Raw genomic sequence first — 21,096 nt, forward strand, 5'->3', positions numbered from 1 at the left:
TGGAGCCTCCCCAAACAGCGGAATGGAGCATGCTCAGTGGGAATGGAATGCTGGTGGTGAGCAGGGGACGGACTGGGCTATCTGAGAAGAGGGCTTAGCTACGCAGAAGCGCTTCACACTGCAACATTTTGTTGCAGGTTGCACTGATTGGTCTCTGTTATTTCAGAGCAGGGTCGTGAGATTTGGGTCGTGACACGTGAGATTTGATTTGTGGGCACATGAGATGCCCCTAGCTATCCCTGGGGGAGGGCAAAGGTTGCATGGCGGGAGGGTCCTAGGGAGGGTCTCTTACTTGGTGCCAACATGAGCTGCTGTCTTCCCCTGTCTACGGGCTTCATCATACATCTTCTTTGCCTGGTGCTTCTCCTTCACCTCAGCCACATAGATTTTCTCATTAATGGTCCTGGTAGGGACAGAAGAAAAGTCACCCATGATTCCTTGTAGACTCTGCTAATACCATGAGTACAGATGAGATCAAAAGAAACAATAAAAAGTGACTTCTTTTAAATACTGAGAGCCAGTGTGGTGTAGTGGTTAAGAGCGGTAGTTTCGTAATCTGGGGAACCGGGTTCGTGTCTCTGCTCCTCCACATGCAGCTGCTGGGTGACCTTAGGCTGGTCACACTTCTCTGAAGTCTCTCAGCCTTACTCACCCCATAGGGTGTTTGTTGTGGGGGAGGAAGGGAAAGGAGAATGTTAGCCACTTTGAGACTCCTTAAAGGGAGTGAAAGGCGGGATATCAAATCCAAATCCAATATAGACCTGTGAACAGGTAAAGGGAACTGAGAACAACAGCTGTAAGAATTGTTCTGCACTGCACCCTCTTTACAAAACAGGATGTGGAAAATAATACTGCTAGCTTCCTACCCTGGTAGCTCTAGTTTCCCAAAAATCTTCCTGAGCCAGGGCGCACCAGAGCACAACTCTGGCATCTGTTTTCAATGCCAGAGATCAACCCTGAAATATATAGTTGGTTGAGTGTGGGAGAGATGAGATTGACAGCAAGCTTCAAAGGTCTGCGATTGGCTTTATTCAATAGGAAATTGCAAAGACACTCCAGTGTATCGGAAGAACGAGTGCTGTGGCAACACTTTTACACTTTGGAGTAATCAGAGATAAAGGAGCTCCTATGGAATGATCCCATGTAGCCTCAAACACCAGGATGGAGTTGGCAGTAGTGAACTTACCTTTCCCCACCCCCCACACCAGTTAAACTTCTGGAAATTTATATGAAGACTCCGCTGAATACACACATCAGGGATGAGACACCTGTGGCTCGGCATGCGCTGTTGCACTTTCACTCCCATTGCTGACCATAGTACCTGTGGACTGGAGCTGATGGGAGCCCAAGAACATAAGGCGAGCCTCCTGGAGCAGACCATCTATTATTATTATTTTTAGCAACATGTATATTTTATTTTAAGGATGCGGGTGGCGCTGTGGGTTAAACCACAGAGCCTAGGACTTGCCGATCAGAAGGTTGGCGGTTCGAATCCCCGTGACGGGGTGAGCTCCCACTGCTTGGTCCCTGCTCCTGCCAACCTAGCAGTTCGAAAGCACGTCAAAGTGCAAGTAGAGGTATCTCTTTAAAACAGCCTCCCGCCACCCGGCAAACCCATCCTCTGCAATTAAAAGACAACCTCATTTGCCATGGCAGGGAAGGAAAACAAACTTCCCGCAGCAGCTTGAACAAGCCTTGCCTGTGTTCCAGGGCCTGCAAGCAGGCGGGCCTGAGAGGATTCACCACCAGAATCAAGCCTCTGCCGCCAAGTTTTCTTTGGCTGCTGGGACAATCCTCAGCCTTATCCCCAAGGATGCTCCTGCCCACTCAAGGGAGATTCCTTCTCTGGGCTCCATTGCAAGGGGCTTGAGGCGGTTTCATGAGGAAGTGGGAGGGGCTGGTGTGTGTCTGATGGGGAGCTAGGCAGAGAAAAATCTAGCTCTGGAGTTCTGGAACATCACTTGTCAGCTTTCCCCAGGGCAGGATTCCCAACTTCTTGCGGCTCTGCAAGCAGTTCTGTTCTTTCTCAGACCAACCACTGCAAGATTTCCATGGTTTGGCTTCCTCTGCCTTTAACAGCTGTTTACTTTGCAGACATGAGCAGGTGATAATGTTTAGCTCCATGCTGTGAACAACTTCACCTAACTCCTGCAGATCAAACAGCTGTGAAAGACACAGGAACAGAGTTTTTAAAAAATGTTTGATTGGCAGCACTGATGGTCAAGGGTTGCCCCCTCCAACCATATTCCATTACACTCATACTGAATGGGCCATCTAAACTTCTTATTTTCTTTCTCCTTCTCTTCTTCATGTTTACTTTCCTCATCCAACTCTTTTCCTACCTGTTCTTATTCACACATTACTCTATGCCTCACCCTCAGCACATGTCCATAGCTGTCAATGTTTCCCTTTTTAAAAGAGAAATTCCCTTATTCCAAACAGGATTCCTCGCAAGAAAAGGGAAAAGTTGACAGCTATGCACATGTCTGCAGGGAATTCTCCATTGCAGGATGTGCTGAGCAGGTCTGGAGACCTAAGAAGAGGCGCTTCCAGACTTTGTGGGCAGAATTCAAGTATATTGGACTGGTCATGTTGTTCAGATGCCTGATTATTGTTTTCCAAAGCAACTACTCTATTCCCAACTGAAGTGTAATGCCAGTGACAACAAAAGAGGTTTCAAGATGCTCTCAAGACAAATCTTTAAAAATGTAGTATAAACACCAACAACTGGGAAACACTGGCCTGCAAGGGCTCCAGTTGGAGAATAGCTTCTACCAAAGGCATCATGGACAGAAGCATGAACTCAGAAAGAAAGGGAGAAATGAGGAAGGTACGTTTGGCAAATCCTCACCGTGATCAACTCCTGCCCGGTAACCTATGTCCCAAATGTGGAAGGATGTGTGGATCCAGAATTGGCCTCCACAGTCACTTACAGACACACCGTTAAGACCATATTCATGGAAGACAATTTTACTTGGCTATGAGTAATTGCCAAGGAAGAAGAATGGACTGTGGACCTGGGTCTTGAGCAGAGCTCCTTTCCTTGAACCATTTAAATAAGTGTGGTCCACCGTGAGGCCCAAGGGCCACATGCAGCCCTCAATTCCCTTTCTGGTGGCCCTCAGCAACATCTGAAACACACCCCAGCCCTTGTGTCACCTTCCCAAAGCTGGGTAAGAAGGTGTTGGGCTTTGGGAAGGAGCTGTGAGGGTTTTAACAGGGTCCTAGAGTCCTCATGTCTCCTTCCCAAAGCCTAGTTAGTGCTTGTTCAGCTTTGGAAAGGAGGTGGAAGGGCTCTAGGACCATGCCAGAGCATTGCACATCCTTCCCCAAGCCCAGCTCCTTGCTTAGCTGACTTTAGGAAAGTAGCGTGAGAGCTGGGGGAGGAGGGGGCTTCAAATTTTGGGCAGTGTGCAGCCCATGGGTTCAGTGTCAAAGTGCTGCTGTGGCCCACTTGGTATGAAAAGTTGGAGCAGGGATTGAACCTGCGACCTTTTGCTTGCAAAGTTTGTGTTCCACCACTGAGCTACATCCCTTTCAGTCCCATAAAATTATGGCTCTGTTATGGTGCCTTCCACCAGCTTAGACTCACATGGTGAAGTTGGAAATGAAGGCTGAAGTGGGCAGGTCCAGATCAAAGAAAGCTTCTTTTGCCTCTGCGTGTGGGTTGCTCATGAAAGTCCACACCTGGGTGGAGGCATAGCGAGACACAATGGTTGAGCGCACCAAGAAACTGGAAATGATGAGCTGAAGAGAAAACCAAAAGGAGAGTCATAATGAATATCAGCCATAAGGAGCCCTCTGAGAAGTGTTACCTGGATCATTTGTGAGGTAGGTGGACTTGCAGAAAATAACCATGAGAACCCTCCAAGTAGGACCAAGCCCTCTTGGCACACCTGCTTTGTGTGGGGCCCCAGCTGCACAGAATAGAGCTGGATTGTGGGTGGAGAGGGGGAAAACAGCTCCAACTACAGCTTTTCAAGCCAAAATAAAATAAGATTTATTCATGCAGACATTAATATCTGTATCATTTGATCACTGATTGATTAAGTTCACAAAATATCAGCATTTGCAGGTAGCCCTTAATTATAAGCCATTCCATTCTTCTAAAGTTTTAATAGTAAGTCGGGAATGTCCAAAGTCCATTTTGGGGGCCTAATCCGGCCTGCCGGTCAGTTTAATCCAGCCCCTGTGGCAGTTTATTTCCTAGGGTAAAATCCTAAAACAGGAGTCAGCAAACTTTTTCAGCAAGGGGCTGGTCCACTGTCCCTCAGACCTTGTGGGGGACTGGACTATATTTTGAAAAAAATTATGAACGAATTCCTATGCCCACAAATAACCCAGAGATGCAATTTAAATAAAAGGACACATTCTACTCATGTAAAAACACGCTGATTCCTGGACTGTCTGTGGGCCGGATTGAGAAGGCGATTGGGCTGGATTCTAATAAAAGACCAACAACTTTGGTCGGCCCTCACGGCCCTCCACTTCATCAAATCTGGCCCTCTTTGAAAAAAGTTTGGACACCACTATGGTAAGTGGTTGACTCCAGACAAAACAGGTTGTGTTGTGTTCCCCCTTTCTTAGCTATTTTGCATCCCCAAGAGACAATTAATTATGCAGATAAAATTATGGCTTGTATCCAACAGAGCTGTCTCGGTAGCGCCAGGACTACTTTTTTTTATATATATAAATATTTATTAAGGTTTTTTTTTTATAAAAGAAATGCACAGATAATAAACAACATTAGTTATATCATAACAAAATTTCATAACTTCTTTGGACTTCCTCACGTCTCCTGCTCCCACTTACATCGTTGAGAAGTTTTTTTCAAGCAAATTATCATCTTGTTTACAATCTTATATCCACTCATTTAAATATAATCTAACAATTCTCCAAAAGGTTTATATTTTCCTTAATCTCACTTATCATCAAATTCCAATCTAATTTAGTGGTGGCCAATTATTTATGATCAAGCATCCTTCTTAACATTCAACCAAATTACAATATTTTTGTAAATAAATCTTAAATTTCTTCCAATCTTCTTCAATCCTTTCTTCTCCCAGGTCTCGGATTCTGCCAGTCATCTCCGCCAATTTCATATAGTCCATCAGCTGCATCTGCCACTCTTCCAGTATGGGTAGATCTTGAGTTTTCCAGTTCTTAGCGATAAGTATCCTTGCTGCCGTTGTTGCATACATGAAAAATGTTCGGTCCTTCTTTAACACCTTCTGGCCGACAATACCCAGGAGGAATGCCTCTGGTTTCTTAGTGAAAGTATACTTAAATACCTTTTTCAACTCATTATATATCATTTCCCAGAAGGCCTTCACTTTAGGGCAAGTCCACCAGAGGTGAAAGAATGTTCCTTCATTTTCTTTACATTTCCAGCAGGTAGCGCCAGGACTTCTGCCTATGCAATGAGATGTCCACTTGCTCTCCCTGTGTACATGCCCCCTTAATCTTCTCAGAAGGAGAAAACCCAGAGCAGATTTGGGGAGGTGCACAGGGAAGGGAGAGGGACGACTTCACTGGATCCAATCCTCTGGGTATATTCTACATGATCCAAATATATATGGTAAATTAATTTAATGCATGGTGATTTGAGGCCCATACAGATATGTGTTTGTTTTCCCTAAAAAAGAAACCTTGCTGGATTCCACCCTGTTAATCAGTCAGTCTACAACCACTCAAGATGCTAGCCTCTATTAATTTCTTTATTTTATTTCTTTGTTATATTAATATAGCACCTTTTCTCAAGGTGCTGTACGTGGTTCTCTCCCTCCCCATTCCATTCCCACAACAAAACCCTGTGAGGTAGGTTAGGCAATTAGATGGTGACTGCAAGGTCTTCCAGTGAGCATCATGGCTGAGTGGGGATTCACACCCTGGTCTCCCAGGTCATAGTCCAACACTCTAATCCTAGGTGCCAAAATCCCAAGGGAGCAGAAAATAATAATAATAATAATAATAATAATAATAATAATAATAATAATAATTTATTATTTATACCCCGCCCATCTGGCTGGGCCTCCCCAGCCACTCTGGGCGGCTTCCATAGAAACCAAAAATACAGTAAAATATCACACGTTAAAAACTTCCCTGAACAGGGCTGCCTTAAGATGTCTTCTGAATGTCAGGTAGTTGTTTATCGCTTTGACATCTGCTGGAAGGGCGTTCCACAGGGCGGGCACCACTACCGAGAAGGCCCTCTGCCTGGTTCCCTGTAGCTTTGCTTCTCGTAATGAGGGAACCGCCAGAAGGCCCTCGGTGCTGGACCTCAGCGTCCAGGCAGAATGATGGGGGTGGAGACGCTCCTTCAGGTATACTGGACCAAGGCCGCTTAGGGCTTTAAAGGTCAACACCAACACTTTGAATTGTGCTCGGAAACGTACTGGGAGCCAATGTAGGTCTTTCAAGACCGGTGTTATATGGTCTCGGCGGCCGCCCCCAGTCACCAGTCTAGCTGCCGCATTCTGGATTAGTTGTAGTTTCCGAGTCACCTTCAAAGGTAGCCCCACGTAGAGCGCATTGCAGTAGTCCAAGCGGGAGATAACTAGAGCATGCACCACTCTGGCAAGACAGTCCGCAGGCAGATAGGGTCTCAGCCTACGTACCAGATGGAGCTGGTAAACAGAAAAGACTATTTATGTATGCGACTACGGCTGCGCAGATGTTATTGGCCCAGAGAAGGAAAGAAGATAAAGTCCCTACCAGAGAAGAATGGCAGATTAAGTTGATGGACTTTGCCGAATTGGCAAAAGTGACTGGAAGAATCAGAAAACAGGAAGATCCAAATTTTAATAAGGAATGGGGAAAATTTATAATTAATCTTAAAAACCATTATAAACAGTTAAAACTGTTAGTAGGATTGGAATAACACTTGTAGTTTAATGGTGAATTTTGGACATAATGGAGATGTAAAAGATTTGGATTATCATAAAAGATGCAGGAGGAAATGATTAACAATAGGACCCACAAAGGGAGATTCTTTGGAATCTTTGTTTTTATGTTATATACAGTGGTACCTCGGGTTAGAACTTAATTCGTTCTGAAGGTCCGTTCTTAACCTGAAACTGGTCTTAACCTGAGGTACCACTTTAGCTAATGGGGCCTCCCGCTGCCGCCGCATCGCCACCACACGATTTCTGTTTTCTTCCTGAGTAAAGTTCTTAACCCGAGGTACTATTTCTGGGTTAGCGGAGTCTGTAACCTGAAGCGTCTGTAACCTGAAGCGTCTGTAACCCAAGGTACCACTGTATTGGATATTTGACTGTAAAACTTTGATCTGAAAACTGAATAAACAAACAAACAGGCAAACAAATATTTTTGTGGTGCGGTTCGTCAACCAAATAATGCTTTTTTCATTTGTCCTGCCACTTTTCTCAGGAAAGCCCATTGTTTGAATCAGAACTAACAATTGGCATTTGTTCCAGTTCAGCAGTAAGCCGTGGGTTTTCCCAGGGGAAAGTGGCAGGACAAGCGGAAGTGTGGGCAAGCCCTTAGTTGAACACCACCTTAAATTTCTAACATTTGTAGAACTTGAGATACAAGGCTCAATGAACAGAAGCTTTTCTTCTCTCTCTCTATGTATTGATGAGAAACTTCCCTCCTCCCCACTTTGTGTGCTTTACTTTGCCTGCCCCACACCCTGGGGAAAAATCCTGTGGGTACCATTGCAGGTAACTGTTTGTTTTAAATTTGGGGTTTGTTTAAAATTTCAAAATGGCATCCCCCAGCTGCAGACAAAGCAATGGAATCTATTCTACCACCTCTTTCTGCTACCTTTGCATAACAAACCTTGCAGTGACATGACTGGTAAAAAAAAAAGGATGGTTGATCAGTAATAAATTAACTGGTAATCCAACATGATCACCTACCTCTGTTTTGGGGGTCTTCACTTGGCGTGTAGACCTCTGGAAGAAAACAAAAAGAGTTTGTTCTTTCAAAAGGAAAAGTGAATGTGCTGGATCAAACTAAATTACAAGCAACTGCATGGGTTGCTGTCCCCAAACAGTTTTCCAAAGCAAATCTGTTTACTTTGGTGTAATCAAGTGTCTCCCAAATACTGGAATGATTACGAAATTGAAATGTAGAAGAGAATGTGCTAGCTGTCACTGGATGAATGTGGTTAAAAGAGCTTGATCTGCAAGCACCCTGATGTTCCAGGGACAGTTATGGATCCAGGGTGTGACTTTCTTTCTGCTTGCGGACTTCGCATGGACATCTGATTGGCCACTGTGGAAAACAAAATGCTGGACTAGATAAGAGTTTGGTCAAATTCAGGGCAGTACTCTTAAGTTTCATATGTGCTTAGGAGAATTCCCAGACTGTAAGCTTCAGTCTTTAAGAAAGACCAGACCCCATTAACAACAGCAAAAAGTCACACCATTTCCTTCAGATTACAACCTGCCAAACCACAGAGTCAGTCTGTTTTACAGGAATATGTAGTTTCCTTTGAAAGCCTTGGTTATAAAATCTGTTTACAATGAAAATTTGTCTGGTTTCGGTCAACTGGACTGTGGCTGGGGATGTGGAGACACAGACATTTATTTCTGCCATGTTATAGCGAAAGAGAGTGATCTGCCCTTCTTTTATCAGGTACAGTTTTCAGCAAGCACTGTGCCTACCCTACACCAGTTCTAGCCTGTTCTCAGCAGTCAATAATGGATGCCTGCTGTAATTCCCCCTTTTTGCACAAATCTTGGAGCTCCTTGGCCTCTCATTGGAATCTGCAAAACCTTTGGTTCTAGGGGTGTGCCAAAACGACCAGTTTGTGTGTGTTTTGACTCATTGGCTAATTGACAATTTCCTTCATATTTCTTCATCATGTCTTCTGTATATTCCTAATTCATCTTGCCAGGTGTCTTCAAAGAGTCCATAAAAGTTATATTCCTAAGCATCTGAAAGTCAGGCAAGCTTTGCCTTTACCTCAGGGAATCCACTGAACTGCTTGCTTCCTTTCAGGTCATGCCATCCCCACCACAGGTGACATTTCCAGTTCTACCAACTTTGTTTTGCATGCTCAGCCAGCCATTTCTTTCCAAACATGCAACTACGTTCCCCTTTGAAGATTGCAAGCTCAGGAAAAAGTGTTATGATCTGTGCCTACTTAAAACAAACAGCCATTTATTCTGAGTGGAGATTCAGCTAGCATAGGCCTTGGGTTCCAGAATAAATCATGCATTTTCACGAGTAAATATTTTGTTCTAATTTAAATTATTGTGACTCCTAATGGGACTCACACCCCATTTTAGCATCAACAATGTCTCCAGCTCACTTGCTCAGCCCACCTTCCCAAATATCAAGGAAACAAAAGCTGACCACCTTGAAGGCAAGGCCTGTGGTTCTCCTGGGCTCAAGTTTGGCTCACCATCTCCACTTCAAAGACAACTGTTGAAGTGCCAACAGTGGAGGAATGGCAGATGAAGATGATGGACTTTTCGGAGCTAGCCGACCTGACTGGAAGAGTCCGTGACCAGAAGGAGGAGGAGTACCAGGAGGAATGGATGAAATTCAAAGACTATTTAGTTAAATATGCTAAGATAATTTAAATAGAAATACTTGCAAATACCAGATAGGCTTAGGATTTAAATATGTGATGTTATAGAATAATATGTTTAAAGCTAAAATGAAAAGAAAGAAAGACGTTAATTAATTAAGTAAATTTTATGAGAAATTTGTTTTGGAAAACTGTTACAATGGTATACATTGAAATTCAGCCAGGAGGATTCGAGGAAGTCACTTAACAATGTTATTAAGAGTGGAATAATTACAGTTAGGATTTATGTTTGTTTGTTTGCTTATAAATTTTGGAAAATCAATAATTTTTTTGAAAAAAATAAATAAAAATAAAAGACAACTGTTAAGTTGTGGGTGAACATATCAGACGACACAGTGATTCTTCAGACAGCTCTTGTTTATTCACAGGCCAGAACAGAACTGAGCTGAAGGGTTCAGCCAACCTGCTTTTATAGAGCTCAGGTACAACGCAACAGTAACAACTTTCTGTAACTATCCAATCACTGAATGTCACTTTCAATTCCTTATTTGCATATGTGGACCTGAGTGAAAGCTATCTACAGTATCCCCCTGCTGGCCCAGGGTGAGAACTTCAGTACATAACAACAACCATGTAGCACAGTTGGATAAAAGCTCAGCTGAAGAGCTGCTGCTGAGAGTGGCTGAGATTGTAAGCCTGAAGGTAGGGACTGCTTTTTTCTTTGTTGACCTGTACGTAGTTCTGGGAATGTTTTCAGCTGAAAAGTGGGGCACAAATGCTTAAAATAATTTATCGATAGCTATCAATGTATTGTGACTACATAAGCCATAAGCCCCACCCAGCTTGACTAGCAAACCCTCCAAGTATCTCGATTTTCCAGGGACAGTCCGGGAATTACAAAAGCCATCCTGGCTTCTAATTTGATCCTGGAATGTCCTTTCCCCCCCTGCCAGTGCTGCCACCGCCAAGCTCAGGGAGAAGGATGAGCCAGTGCTTGTCTCAAGTGGCAACAACCTCTCCATCGCTGCTGCTGCTGCTGCTGGCCTCCTCCCTTGGGAAGCTTGTGACAGCTGCTGGAGAATGGGCAAAGAGGAGGAGGGGCTGCCACCACCGAGGCCCCAATCCCACTTGACATGCCGGCTAATGAGAGTGGGAAGAAGAAGAAGAAGAAGAAGAAGAAGAAGAAGAAGAAGAAGAAGAAGAGTAGTAGTAGTAGTAGTTTGGATTTGATATCCCACTTTATCACTACCCTGCAAGAAGATCAAACCTATCCATTCTTAAGGAAATCAGCCCTGAGTGCTCACTGGAAGGACAGATCCTGAAGCTGAGGCTCCAATACTTTGGCCACCTCATGAGAAGACTCCCGGAAAAGACTCTGATGTTGGGAAAGATGGAGGGCACAAAAGAAGGGGACGACAGAGGAAGAGATGGTTGGACAGTGTTCTCGAAGCTACCAGCATGAGTTTGACCAAACTGCGGGAGGCAGTGGAAGACAGGAGTGCCTGGCGTGCTCTGGTCCAGGGGGTCACGAAGAGGCGGACACGACTAAATGACTAAACAACAACAAAGGAGTCTCAAAGTGGCTAACAATCTCCTTTCCCTTCCTCCCCTACAACAAACACTCTGTGAGGTGAGTGAGGCTGAGAGACTTCAGAGAAGTGTGACTAGCCCAAGGTCACCCAGCAGCTGCAGGTGGAGGAGCAGGGAATCAAACCCGGTTCACCAGATTACGAGTCTACCACTCTTAACCACTACACTACACTGGCTCTCCACACTAGAAGGACATCAGGCAGGGATGAAACTCCTTAGTGTTTTGATTTTTCATTTAGATACAAATCAAGTTATTTTTAAAAACATGGGGGAGTATCGTAAAATAAATTGAGACTTATTCATTAATCATTAATTATATTGACCTGATGTGTTTGTTTTGATGGGAACTTTATAGGTTGGTTATCTGTGTGGACATGCTGTCATCTGATTTTTTTAAAGATTCAGCCCCAGAGAAGATCTTCACAAGTTTCTTGTGCCAGAAATATTGTTTCCTGTTCCGTTTAGAACACAAAACCTTTTCCATATCTTCCTTGATTTTATGAAATATGGTAAATCGCATCATTCTAGGGCAGCACTGCCAAATCTACATGGATCTGGAATATATATATATATATATATATATATATATATATATATATATGTGTGTGTGTGTGTGTGTGTGTGTTTTATTTTTCAAACAGTTTCTCTGTAGTTAGAAAGAGCTGAGGTGAGAAGCATTAAAATTAACGTTTGAGGTCCAGTTAATTTAACCATGATTTTAAGAAGTAAAAAACAGCAGAAGATGTCAGATTAGAGGAGACAACTTTCCCTAATTTGTTTCATTGCAGGCACTGCTTCACGTGGTAAAAAATGTTCTAGGACACTAACCACTTTTTAATGCTTGTTCTCAAATCTTGCCATTCATGGATTGCACCTGCTGTGGCTTTTGGTCTATCAAAGTCTGGATGGAAATAAGTCGCAGCTGCCATAGACTGGATTTGGACCAAGATATTGCACTGATGGTGAGTGCCTGGAATTATGTAGCAAATAGGGACTCTGATTCCTCTCAGCTACAACAACGAAGTCCAGTACTACCGGGCATGAGAAATACTTCAGACAGCACGTAGCTTCCCCCTTCTACAGCTGGTCAGAGTTAATGAGTTAATTTCTTAGCCTGAATAAACTGAAAACTAATATTCCTGGGTGGGAGGAAGAGATGGAAAATCAAGGCATCTCTGTATTCTGCTTGATGTCAAGCTGGTACCGTTTTTGGTCCCATTAGATAAGGAACACAAAATAGGTGAGGGAATACCAGACTCTGTTGGAAGAAGAATATGCAAGAGTTTGAGTCATTCAGAACTCTTCATCTAGCAGAATGGAAATAAGCTGTTACCCAGTTTTGCAGTCTGTCTGTAGAGAAAGAGAGAGAGAGTGGACTCTTTATTCTGCCCAATAAGGAGTTCTGCGTAACCCTAATGTTATCATTCTACTTCACCTACTACTTCCAACACAGATACACCCACTTCCCTATTCTGCATTGCACAATCCTAGGCAATTTGATCGGAAAAGAGAACACTTCACTAGTGTTTCCTCCCCTCCCTTCTCCACCTTTTGGAACCCATTGATTTTTCAAAGGCAGAAGAAGAACTCGGGAATATTTCTATTCAGCCTTTCCACTGCTCTTGAACTATCTGTCACTACTGCCTCCAGCTGACCTGACCGCTCAGTAGTCCTCTTAAAACAAAAAACAAAAACAACAGCCAAGCATCATTTCACTCTTACATTTGTCTGGCTCCCAGCAGGACTTACCTCGTGAGAAGGTATGTGGATTTGAATAGGGTGCCCTGTGCCACATAAAGGTGACAGGATCAGGAAGAGACAGAAAGAATATCCCAGGAGCTGCTCCATGGTGGTGGTGACTGGCATGAAAGTTCTGCCTCGTCTTTGCGGAAGGCTTTGTGGATGAGAACGCCTCCTTGGCATCCCTTTCGTTCGTGCTTTTAAAACTTAGGTTTCTTTTTTCTTTCTTTTTTTCATAAAAAGGACCTATAAATGTAGCATTCATCCTGATACAAGCCTTGATTGTCCATGCATCCAAGACTGGAGGGTGGCCAGTTTCACTCGCTACTCCATAAGATGAAATGAAAACAAAATATTCTGAAGAGCCCGTGTCCTGTTTTCAGCACTTGATGAGGGCTCTGGAAAAAAATAAACAGACCACAAATATGCTGCGTAAATAGACGATGGGTCCAGATCGCCAAGGGGACAGAAGAAGGTCACTGCAAAATGACTAGCGTTGCTGCTTGTACCTGCTGCAGTGTTCCTTGGCAGAGAAGAAACCAAAAATAGGTCAAAGCTTCCTAAACAGAGGAACAGAAAACTCCCCAGTTCATTGGATGTGTGGAAGGAAGGGAAATATTTCCTCAATGCATGAGTCTTAGTGAATTTACACAGTTCCTTTTGGTCCTCATCTAATCCTCTGGTTTTTGAAAGCAGCACACCTTCCTCCTTGCAATGAAGCAAAAAACCCAAAATGCAAGAATGTCCCTTATCGCCTTTACCATTTATCTTAGCGTTGGAAGTCTTGGCAAGAAATATATATGAAAATACAGAAATTAGAGGAATTTGAGTAGGACAACGGAATTATAAACTAAGAGCTTTTGCTGTTGATGTGGTTCTAACCTTAGAAAATCCACTGGGAGAGTGTACCCAAAGCCCTGGAAACTATAACAAATTTTGAAAGCTTGGCAGGTTTCTATATCAACAAAGGAAAAATGAAGATGTTAACAAAAATTTAGATCCCCAAACCAAAGAAACAATAGAAGCCATATCGGAGATTTAAATAGTGAAGAAGGTAAAATATGGATTTCAACTACAAACTTAAATCTTTTTCAGGATAACCATACCAAAAACTGAAATGAAATTTAAAAAGATATGGAGAGATGGGGAATAATGAACTTATGAACTTATCATTGTTGGGAAGAATATCAACAATCAAAATGAATGTCCTACCTAAAATGATGTTCCTCTTTCAAACAATACCAGTGATTAGCAACTATGCTTGCTTTAAAAAATGAAAAACAAATATGCTGAAATTCATATGGCAAGGGAAAAGGCCACATATTAAATTCAAAATTTTAACAGATACAAGAGGGGGGGGGATTCAGCCTTCCTGATCTAAAAATTTATTACGAGGCAGTATGACTAAGTTGGGTAAAAGACTGTATGGAATTAAAAAATACTAGTTTACTGGACTTGGAGGGATTTGACCTACGGTATTGCTGGCATGTGTATCTATATTATGACAAGGCTAAAGTGCACAGATGGTTCTTAAACCATATAATTAGAAGAAGAATATATTTGGTTTGGATTGGGTATAAGGACCAAACTGGCTATCACCCATGGATGCAGTGTCAGTGAAGAAGATAAATATAAAAGGAAATTGAGGTACCTATAAAGATATTATAGAATTCAAAGAAGGCCAACCAATACTAAAAAAGAGAGAAGACATACAAGATTGGATCAATGACTGGTTTCAGTACCATCAAAGAAATGAGATATTTAAAAAGGATAAAGAAAAAGGATTTAGTAAGAAAAGCTCAGATAAGAAACCAGGATGAATACACCATAAGAAAGGAGTGGAAAAACTTTGGAGAATATTTAAAGAATTATAACAGTTATATAAATCTCCAAGTAGGACCAGAGTTATGAAGAGCAGCTAAATCAGTTAGAAGGTGTGGAAGGATATGTAGCACAACTAAGAGTAAGAAGAAACCCATGGAGGGAAGTGCAGGGAAGTTGAACAATGTAGAAGGATAATGAAGAATATTGTGAAATGGATGTACTAATTTATTGTAAAAGCATAAATATATATATTTTAAAACAACAACACCAAAATGCCTAAATTTCTACTGCCCAATGTGTGGGATAAACAATCATGTTGACTTGTACTGGTTAGATTATGGAATGAGGGCAGGGAGAAATAGAGGGAAACCCAGGACCCCCCACTTCTCTTGGTTCTTCACGAGCACTTTTGATTTCATACAGGTAACTCCTATTTTATACTCATGTCCTAACATCCTTCTTTTGTTAGTGCTTGCAAATTTCACATAATTTGCCCACAAATACCTCTCTCTATCTCACATGCATGTTTGCTGGATCAGAAGATGGCTGTCACCTATTGTTTTTATTCAAAGATGCACCACCCTATCATGGGGAGTAGCCAGGGCCTCCATTACATTTATTTCCTTAATCCATTTAAAAAGCCACCTACGCACTGGTTGCAATCAGAGTATCTGTGGTTGTTCTTGCAGAACTCTGGATATTTAAATGTCTCTGCACAGGGGAACATGATCTCTACTGCTCTGTCGCTAAGTTTGGAAAGAGCCATCTTGCTCTGTGACCAGCTGAACATGAGGCAAGTTGTGTTGGTTGCTTTAAATGCAGAACATGTTGCCCTTCAAATATTGTTGGGCTCCTGTTCCCATCAGCCCCAGCCAGCAGGCACAGTGGTCCAAGATTATCTGTGTTAGGAGTCAAACAACTTCTGGAAAGCTGCAACTTCTTCATCCCTGCTTTAGATAGATTGTGTGGACACTTTTAAGAGTCACAGACAGCTGACCTGACTGGAAGAGTCCGCGACCAGAAGGAGGAGGTGTACCAGGAAGAATGGATGAAATTTAAAGACTACTTAGCTAAATATGTTGAGATAACTTAAGTGGAAAAGCTTGCAAATATTAGATAGGCTTAGGATTTAAGTATGTAAGGGTAGGATTTAAAATGTTTAAAGCTAAATTAGAAAGAATGAAAGATGTTAAGTGATTAAGTTAAATTTTTTTTGAGAAAATTGATTTTGGAAAACCGTTAAAATGATATACAATGAAATTCAACCAGGGGGATTCGAGAAAGTCACTTAACAATGTTATTAAGATTGTTTTTAATTACAATTAGGATGTTTGGTTGTTTGTTTGTCTTAAATTTGTTTGGAAAATTAATAAAAAAATTGAAGAAAAAAAAGAGTTGCAGACAGGCAGATCTGATGATGGATAATAATTTGCTAGGATGCTTTCCAGTTTGAGGGCCATTGATATGAATGGCAGCTGCACAAGAACACAGTAGAGCACTTGTTGAGAGGAACAACTATAGAAAGCTGCTTTAGACCAAGTCAGAGCACTGGCACTTCCAGATGAGTATTGTCTAAACTGACTGGCAAAGGCTCTCTGGGCTTTCAGATAGGGCTTTTCCCCAGCCCTGCTTGGAGGTGCCAGGAGCTGAATCTGGGACCTTCTGCATGCAAAACACATGCTCTGCTACAGCCATTCTGTTGTGTATTGAGTCAAAGGATTTTATATCTGTATTATTATTGTCTGTATTTGCATTAGGGTAAAGTAACTGCCTTTTGGTTCCAGAGGGTACAGCTACTATTGGTTCATTTAAGCTGCTGTATTTGGATCCTCTGTCTTATTGGTTGCCTCCAAAAGGCAGGACTGTGATTGCCTGATATTGTTCCCTCCGAAATGTATCCTTTCTAGCTAGTTCCCTGTTCCTATAAATGTAGCTCTCCCCTCCTCAAGTTTCAGTCTTGTTGCGTTAATAAGGAAGTGTTACTAGAGAACTGTCTCCAGCATATTATGTCAAGAGAGCTGAAATCACAAACCCCACGTCACAACACATTCCTCAATTTCAACAAGGCTTGCACAAGAGAAATCCCTGGTTGGTTGTTCATCATTTTAATTGGTGAGATGGGGTGCCATTTGCATTTTTCGGCTTAGGAACTGCAATTCTTGGGCCAGCCCTGGCCAAACTGCAAACAATTTAAAAGGTTCACAAGCAACATGAGAAGTGCCTTCGTCTGCATGCAGTGCCTTAAAAGAAAATGTGATGAAAATGTTTTATAGATAGTATATTACCCCCGTCAAATCGGCTAAAATGTATAAGGTAAGCAATAAATATTGGAAATGTAAAGAAAAAGAAGGAACTTTTTATCATATGTGGTGGGAATGTAAAAAGGTGAAAAACCTCCGGGAAATAATATATAATAAGATGAAAAAAAAATTAAAATATACATTCATTAAAAAACCAGAAGCATTTTTACTAGGCATTGTAAGGGAGGATATAAATAGAAATTATTATAAGCTGTTTTTGTATGCAATGACGGCCGCAAGAATACTATTGGCACAAAAATGGAAGCAAGAAGAATTACCGACAAAAGAAGATTGGAGGATGAAACTGATGGACTATGCAGAACTAGATAAACTAACGGGAAGAATTCGAAACCGGCGGGACCAGAGATTCACGGAAGATTGGTGTAAATTTACGGATTATATGAAAAGTAAATGTGATGATCAGATTACATTTGTAGGTTTGCAGGAAGTTTTGTAAGGGGAATAATCTGAATTATTGCATTATTGAACGAAAAGGATAATAATAGTTATGATAATTAAAGGCACTATGAATTTAAGAAATGCAGAATAAATTATAAAAATGGGAGATCTGCAGAGGCGCTGATGGAAGTCCAGAAAGATTGTATAAGAGGTGAAATTTTGTGGAATGTTTGTTAATTAATACGCTTTAAAATGAATAAAAATTATATTAAAAAAAGAGAAGTGCCTTCGTCATATCAAAGTCCCCAGGTAATTATCTATACTAAAGTTTACTTAGCATAAATGGATGAAAAAAGGTTCTACTAATATATTTCTGCTGCACTTCCTTCTTCAGGCAACTCAACAAAGTTGTATTTTAAACAATGGACTCCATGAACAAGCTCAATTTAAATGAACTGAGATTGGGTAAAAGCAGGAGGTGGTCTAGATGCCCTGTGGGTAACTTTTATCCAACTGCCCTGCATAAGAAATTAGGACATGGAATAACTCGATAAAAATAGACCTGGAAAAAAAGACTGACAGATCTCTTTGATCTTGCAAGGCTAAAGGGAAATATATTATTGCCATCATAATCAACAGAATAATCTTTAAGATTTGCAGTTCCAAAAGCAACAGTGTGGGCAAACTACTGGAAAGGTACGTCCAAGTGGTTGTTTTTTTAATTAGAATATGCTGGCAAAGTGTTGGTGTTTGCTGCTTGGACGGAGGAGAATAAACCTGCACTGTGTCCACTGGGAACTCTGGCTTGATTCCATGGGCCAGCCTATTTCTATCCCATCCCAGTTCCTAGAGGTGCTAACTACTGAACAGGAACAGCACAGAAGAAATGCTGTGTTTTGCAGAGCTGGTGTAGCATAACATTAGTGACTAAGGGCAGAACCAGATGTCATAAGAAGCATGTCTCTTTCTCTGTCTTTCTCAGAACCGTTGCTTTCTCACTAGGGTGAGAAATTTAGCGTTACTGAATTTAGCATTACTGATTTAGTATTACCTGAAAGCAGAGTTTAAACGGTGATTCTGTTGTGACGTGGGGTTTGTGATTTCAGCTCTCTTGACATAATATGCTGGAGACAGTTCTCTAGTAACACTTCTTTATTAAAGCAACAAGACTGAGACCTGAGGAGGGGAGAGCTACATTTATAGGGACAGGGAACTAGCTAGAAAGGATACATTTTGGAGGGAACAATATCAGGCAATCACAGTCCTGCCTTTTGGAGGAAACCAATAAGACAGAGGATCCAAATACAGCAGCTTAAATGAACCAATAGTAGCTGTACCCTCTGGAACCAAAAGGCAGTTACTTTACCCTAATGCAAATACAGACAATAATAATACAGATATAAAATCCTTTGACTCAATACACAACAGATTCCACATAGAATACAGCATTGTATTAACTGGAAGTCCCCGTCCCCATTTTGAAAACTTGCTTTGAGGTGCAGGCTTAGTGATATCACATGAAGTAGCCAAATAGTGCTGTTCCACAGCAGGCATCCCCAAGAAACTACCAGAACTAGTTTTATCAGGACCTTGACCCTGCAGGGAAGCACATAAGTGCAGTTTCACAGCAGATTAACCTAAGTGCTGCTTTGCTCCTCTCTAGTGATGTCAGAGGCAATATTTTGTCTTGCCAAACGTTATCTATTTGCTCATCATGGTTGTTTTCCTGTTCATGAAATCGGTTGGATACCTGTTTCATTTCTGTGAGCTCTCTATTGACAGATCTCCCTAAAACAACAAAGTTAGGGAACAAAAGTGTTTTCGGAATAGACAAGAGCAACACTGTCTTTCTCACTATGCAATATAAAAGGATAGGCAGTGTGTTAATTCTGGAGGTGGGCAATCAAAGGGAAAATTCCAGATTCAAGGTTTGCTTGGTAGCCTGTGGGAAAGAATTATCTCTCAGTCTGACATTTTAAAGAGATTGGAATTTTAGAGCACTTTGTTTGCTGGAAAGTGGAATGTAAATGATAAAGAATGGTTTGTTATATAAATAACAGCACATCCAGACAAAACCGAGGAGTCTTGACTCCAGCAGATCCTGATCAACATTGGTGGCTTGTGTCCCTTGGGATTGGAAGGGAGGAAGGCAGGGAGTCTACCACTTAGTGGAAGCAGCACCCATGACAGGCAGAATCAACTAATTCTAGTTTTTGCCCACATCCTCATCTCCATTAAGTTTTATAAGGGCTACTTTTATTTATGATCCATATAAAAAAAACCCACTTTGGAAATCGGCTATTTAACTCTGACAATCCTTTATTTATGTATGTTCCTTGCTTCATGGTACATAATTGATCATTACCAGGTTGAAAACCTTTGTCCTATCGTTTTCTTGCCTCTGTCTTTAATGACAATGTGAACTTCTTGACTTCAATCTCCTGATTTAGGTGGTTATCTCTCAGCCCCCTGGCAGTTGTGCTGTAAGGTGCCACAAGATACCATCTTGTCCCCAATGATATTTAACCTGTGTATGAAACTATTGGGAGCAGTCATTAGGAAAACTGGGGCAAGGTATAATCAGTATACAGTGGTACCTCAGGTTAAGTACTTAATTCGTTCTGGAGATCCGTTCTTAAGCTGAAACTGTTCTTAACCTGAAGCACCACTTTAGCTAATGGGGCCTCCTGCTGCCGTCGCGCCGCCGGAGCCCGATTTCTGTTCTTATCCTGAAGCAAAGTTCTTAACCTGAAGCACTATTTCTGGGTTAGAGGAGTGTGTAACCTGAAGCGTATGTAACCTGAAGCATATGTAACCCGAGGCACCACTGTACTGAGGATACCCAAGTCTATTTACATTGTAAAGCCAGTGTGGTGTAGTGGTTAAGAGCAGTGGACTCGTAATCTGGGGAACCGGGTTCGCTTCCCCGCTCCTCCACCTGCAGCTGCTGGGTGACCTTGGGCCAGTCACACTTCTTTGAAGTCTCTCAGCCCCACTCACCCCACAGAGTGTTTGTTGTGGGGGAGGAAGGGAAAGGAGAAAGTTAGCCACTTTGAGACTCCTTAAAGGGAGTGAAAGGCGGGATATCAAATCCAAACTCTTCTCTTCTTCTTCTTCTTCTTAAAAGTGCTTATGCTTAGGAAGTGTGCATATTGTAGCTGCATACACACAGAGAGAAAATGCAAAAATGTGTACTTAGATAAAGTTGCCACAAAATGTGTATACTGGAAGAAGATTGCACTAAAATTAGAGAAACTGAAATTTTCAGATTCATTCAGTGGTCTCAGAGTCTCAATAATTGGTCAGTTGCTTGCTTTGGATGGGGTTGTATACCCCTGAAGCTGCAAGTTCATAGTATGAGGTGGAGCAGAGGCTCTTGGATACTATTGCAGGTTCTGTGCTGGGATAGAATCATAGAATCATAGAGTTGGAAGAGACCACAAGGGCCATCGAGTCCAACCCCCTGCCAAGCAGGAAACACCATCAGAGCACTCCTGACATATGGTTGTCAAGCCTCTGCTTAAAGACCTCCAAAGAAGGAGACTCCACCACACTCCTTGGCAGCAAATTCCACTGTCGAACAGCTCTTACTGTCAGGAAGTTCTTCCTAATGTTTAGGTGGAATCTTCTTTCTTGTAGTTTGGAACCATTGCTCCATGTCCGCTTCTCTGGAGCAGCAGAAAACAACCTTTCTCCCTCCTCTATGTGACATCCTTTTATATATTTGAACATGGCTATCAT

The 21,096-nt window shown here is 42.0% G+C and overlaps 1 protein-coding gene across 1 annotated transcript in view; it reads right to left on the reverse strand.

Annotated features, from left to right (window-relative positions):
• Nucleotides 1–13,214, reverse strand: part of ITIH6 (inter-alpha-trypsin inhibitor heavy chain family member 6) — a 28,355-nt gene extending 15,141 nt beyond the window's left edge. The window contains 6 exon segments of the mRNA XM_081844833.1: nt 293–403; nt 3,593–3,747; nt 7,881–7,916; nt 12,842–13,038; nt 13,041–13,052; nt 13,055–13,214. Coding sequence (XP_081700959.1) covers nt 293–403; nt 3,593–3,747; nt 7,881–7,916; nt 12,842–13,038; nt 13,041–13,052; nt 13,055–13,097 — 554 coding nt within the window. The 5' untranslated portion in view covers nt 13,098–13,214.
• Between the last annotated feature and the right edge of the window lie 7,882 nt (nt 13,215–21,096).

This window comes from Podarcis erhardii (assembly GCF_964252035.2).
Source record: "Podarcis erhardii genome assembly, chromosome: 17".
Taxonomy (NCBI): Eukaryota; Metazoa; Chordata; class Lepidosauria; order Squamata; family Lacertidae; genus Podarcis; species Podarcis erhardii.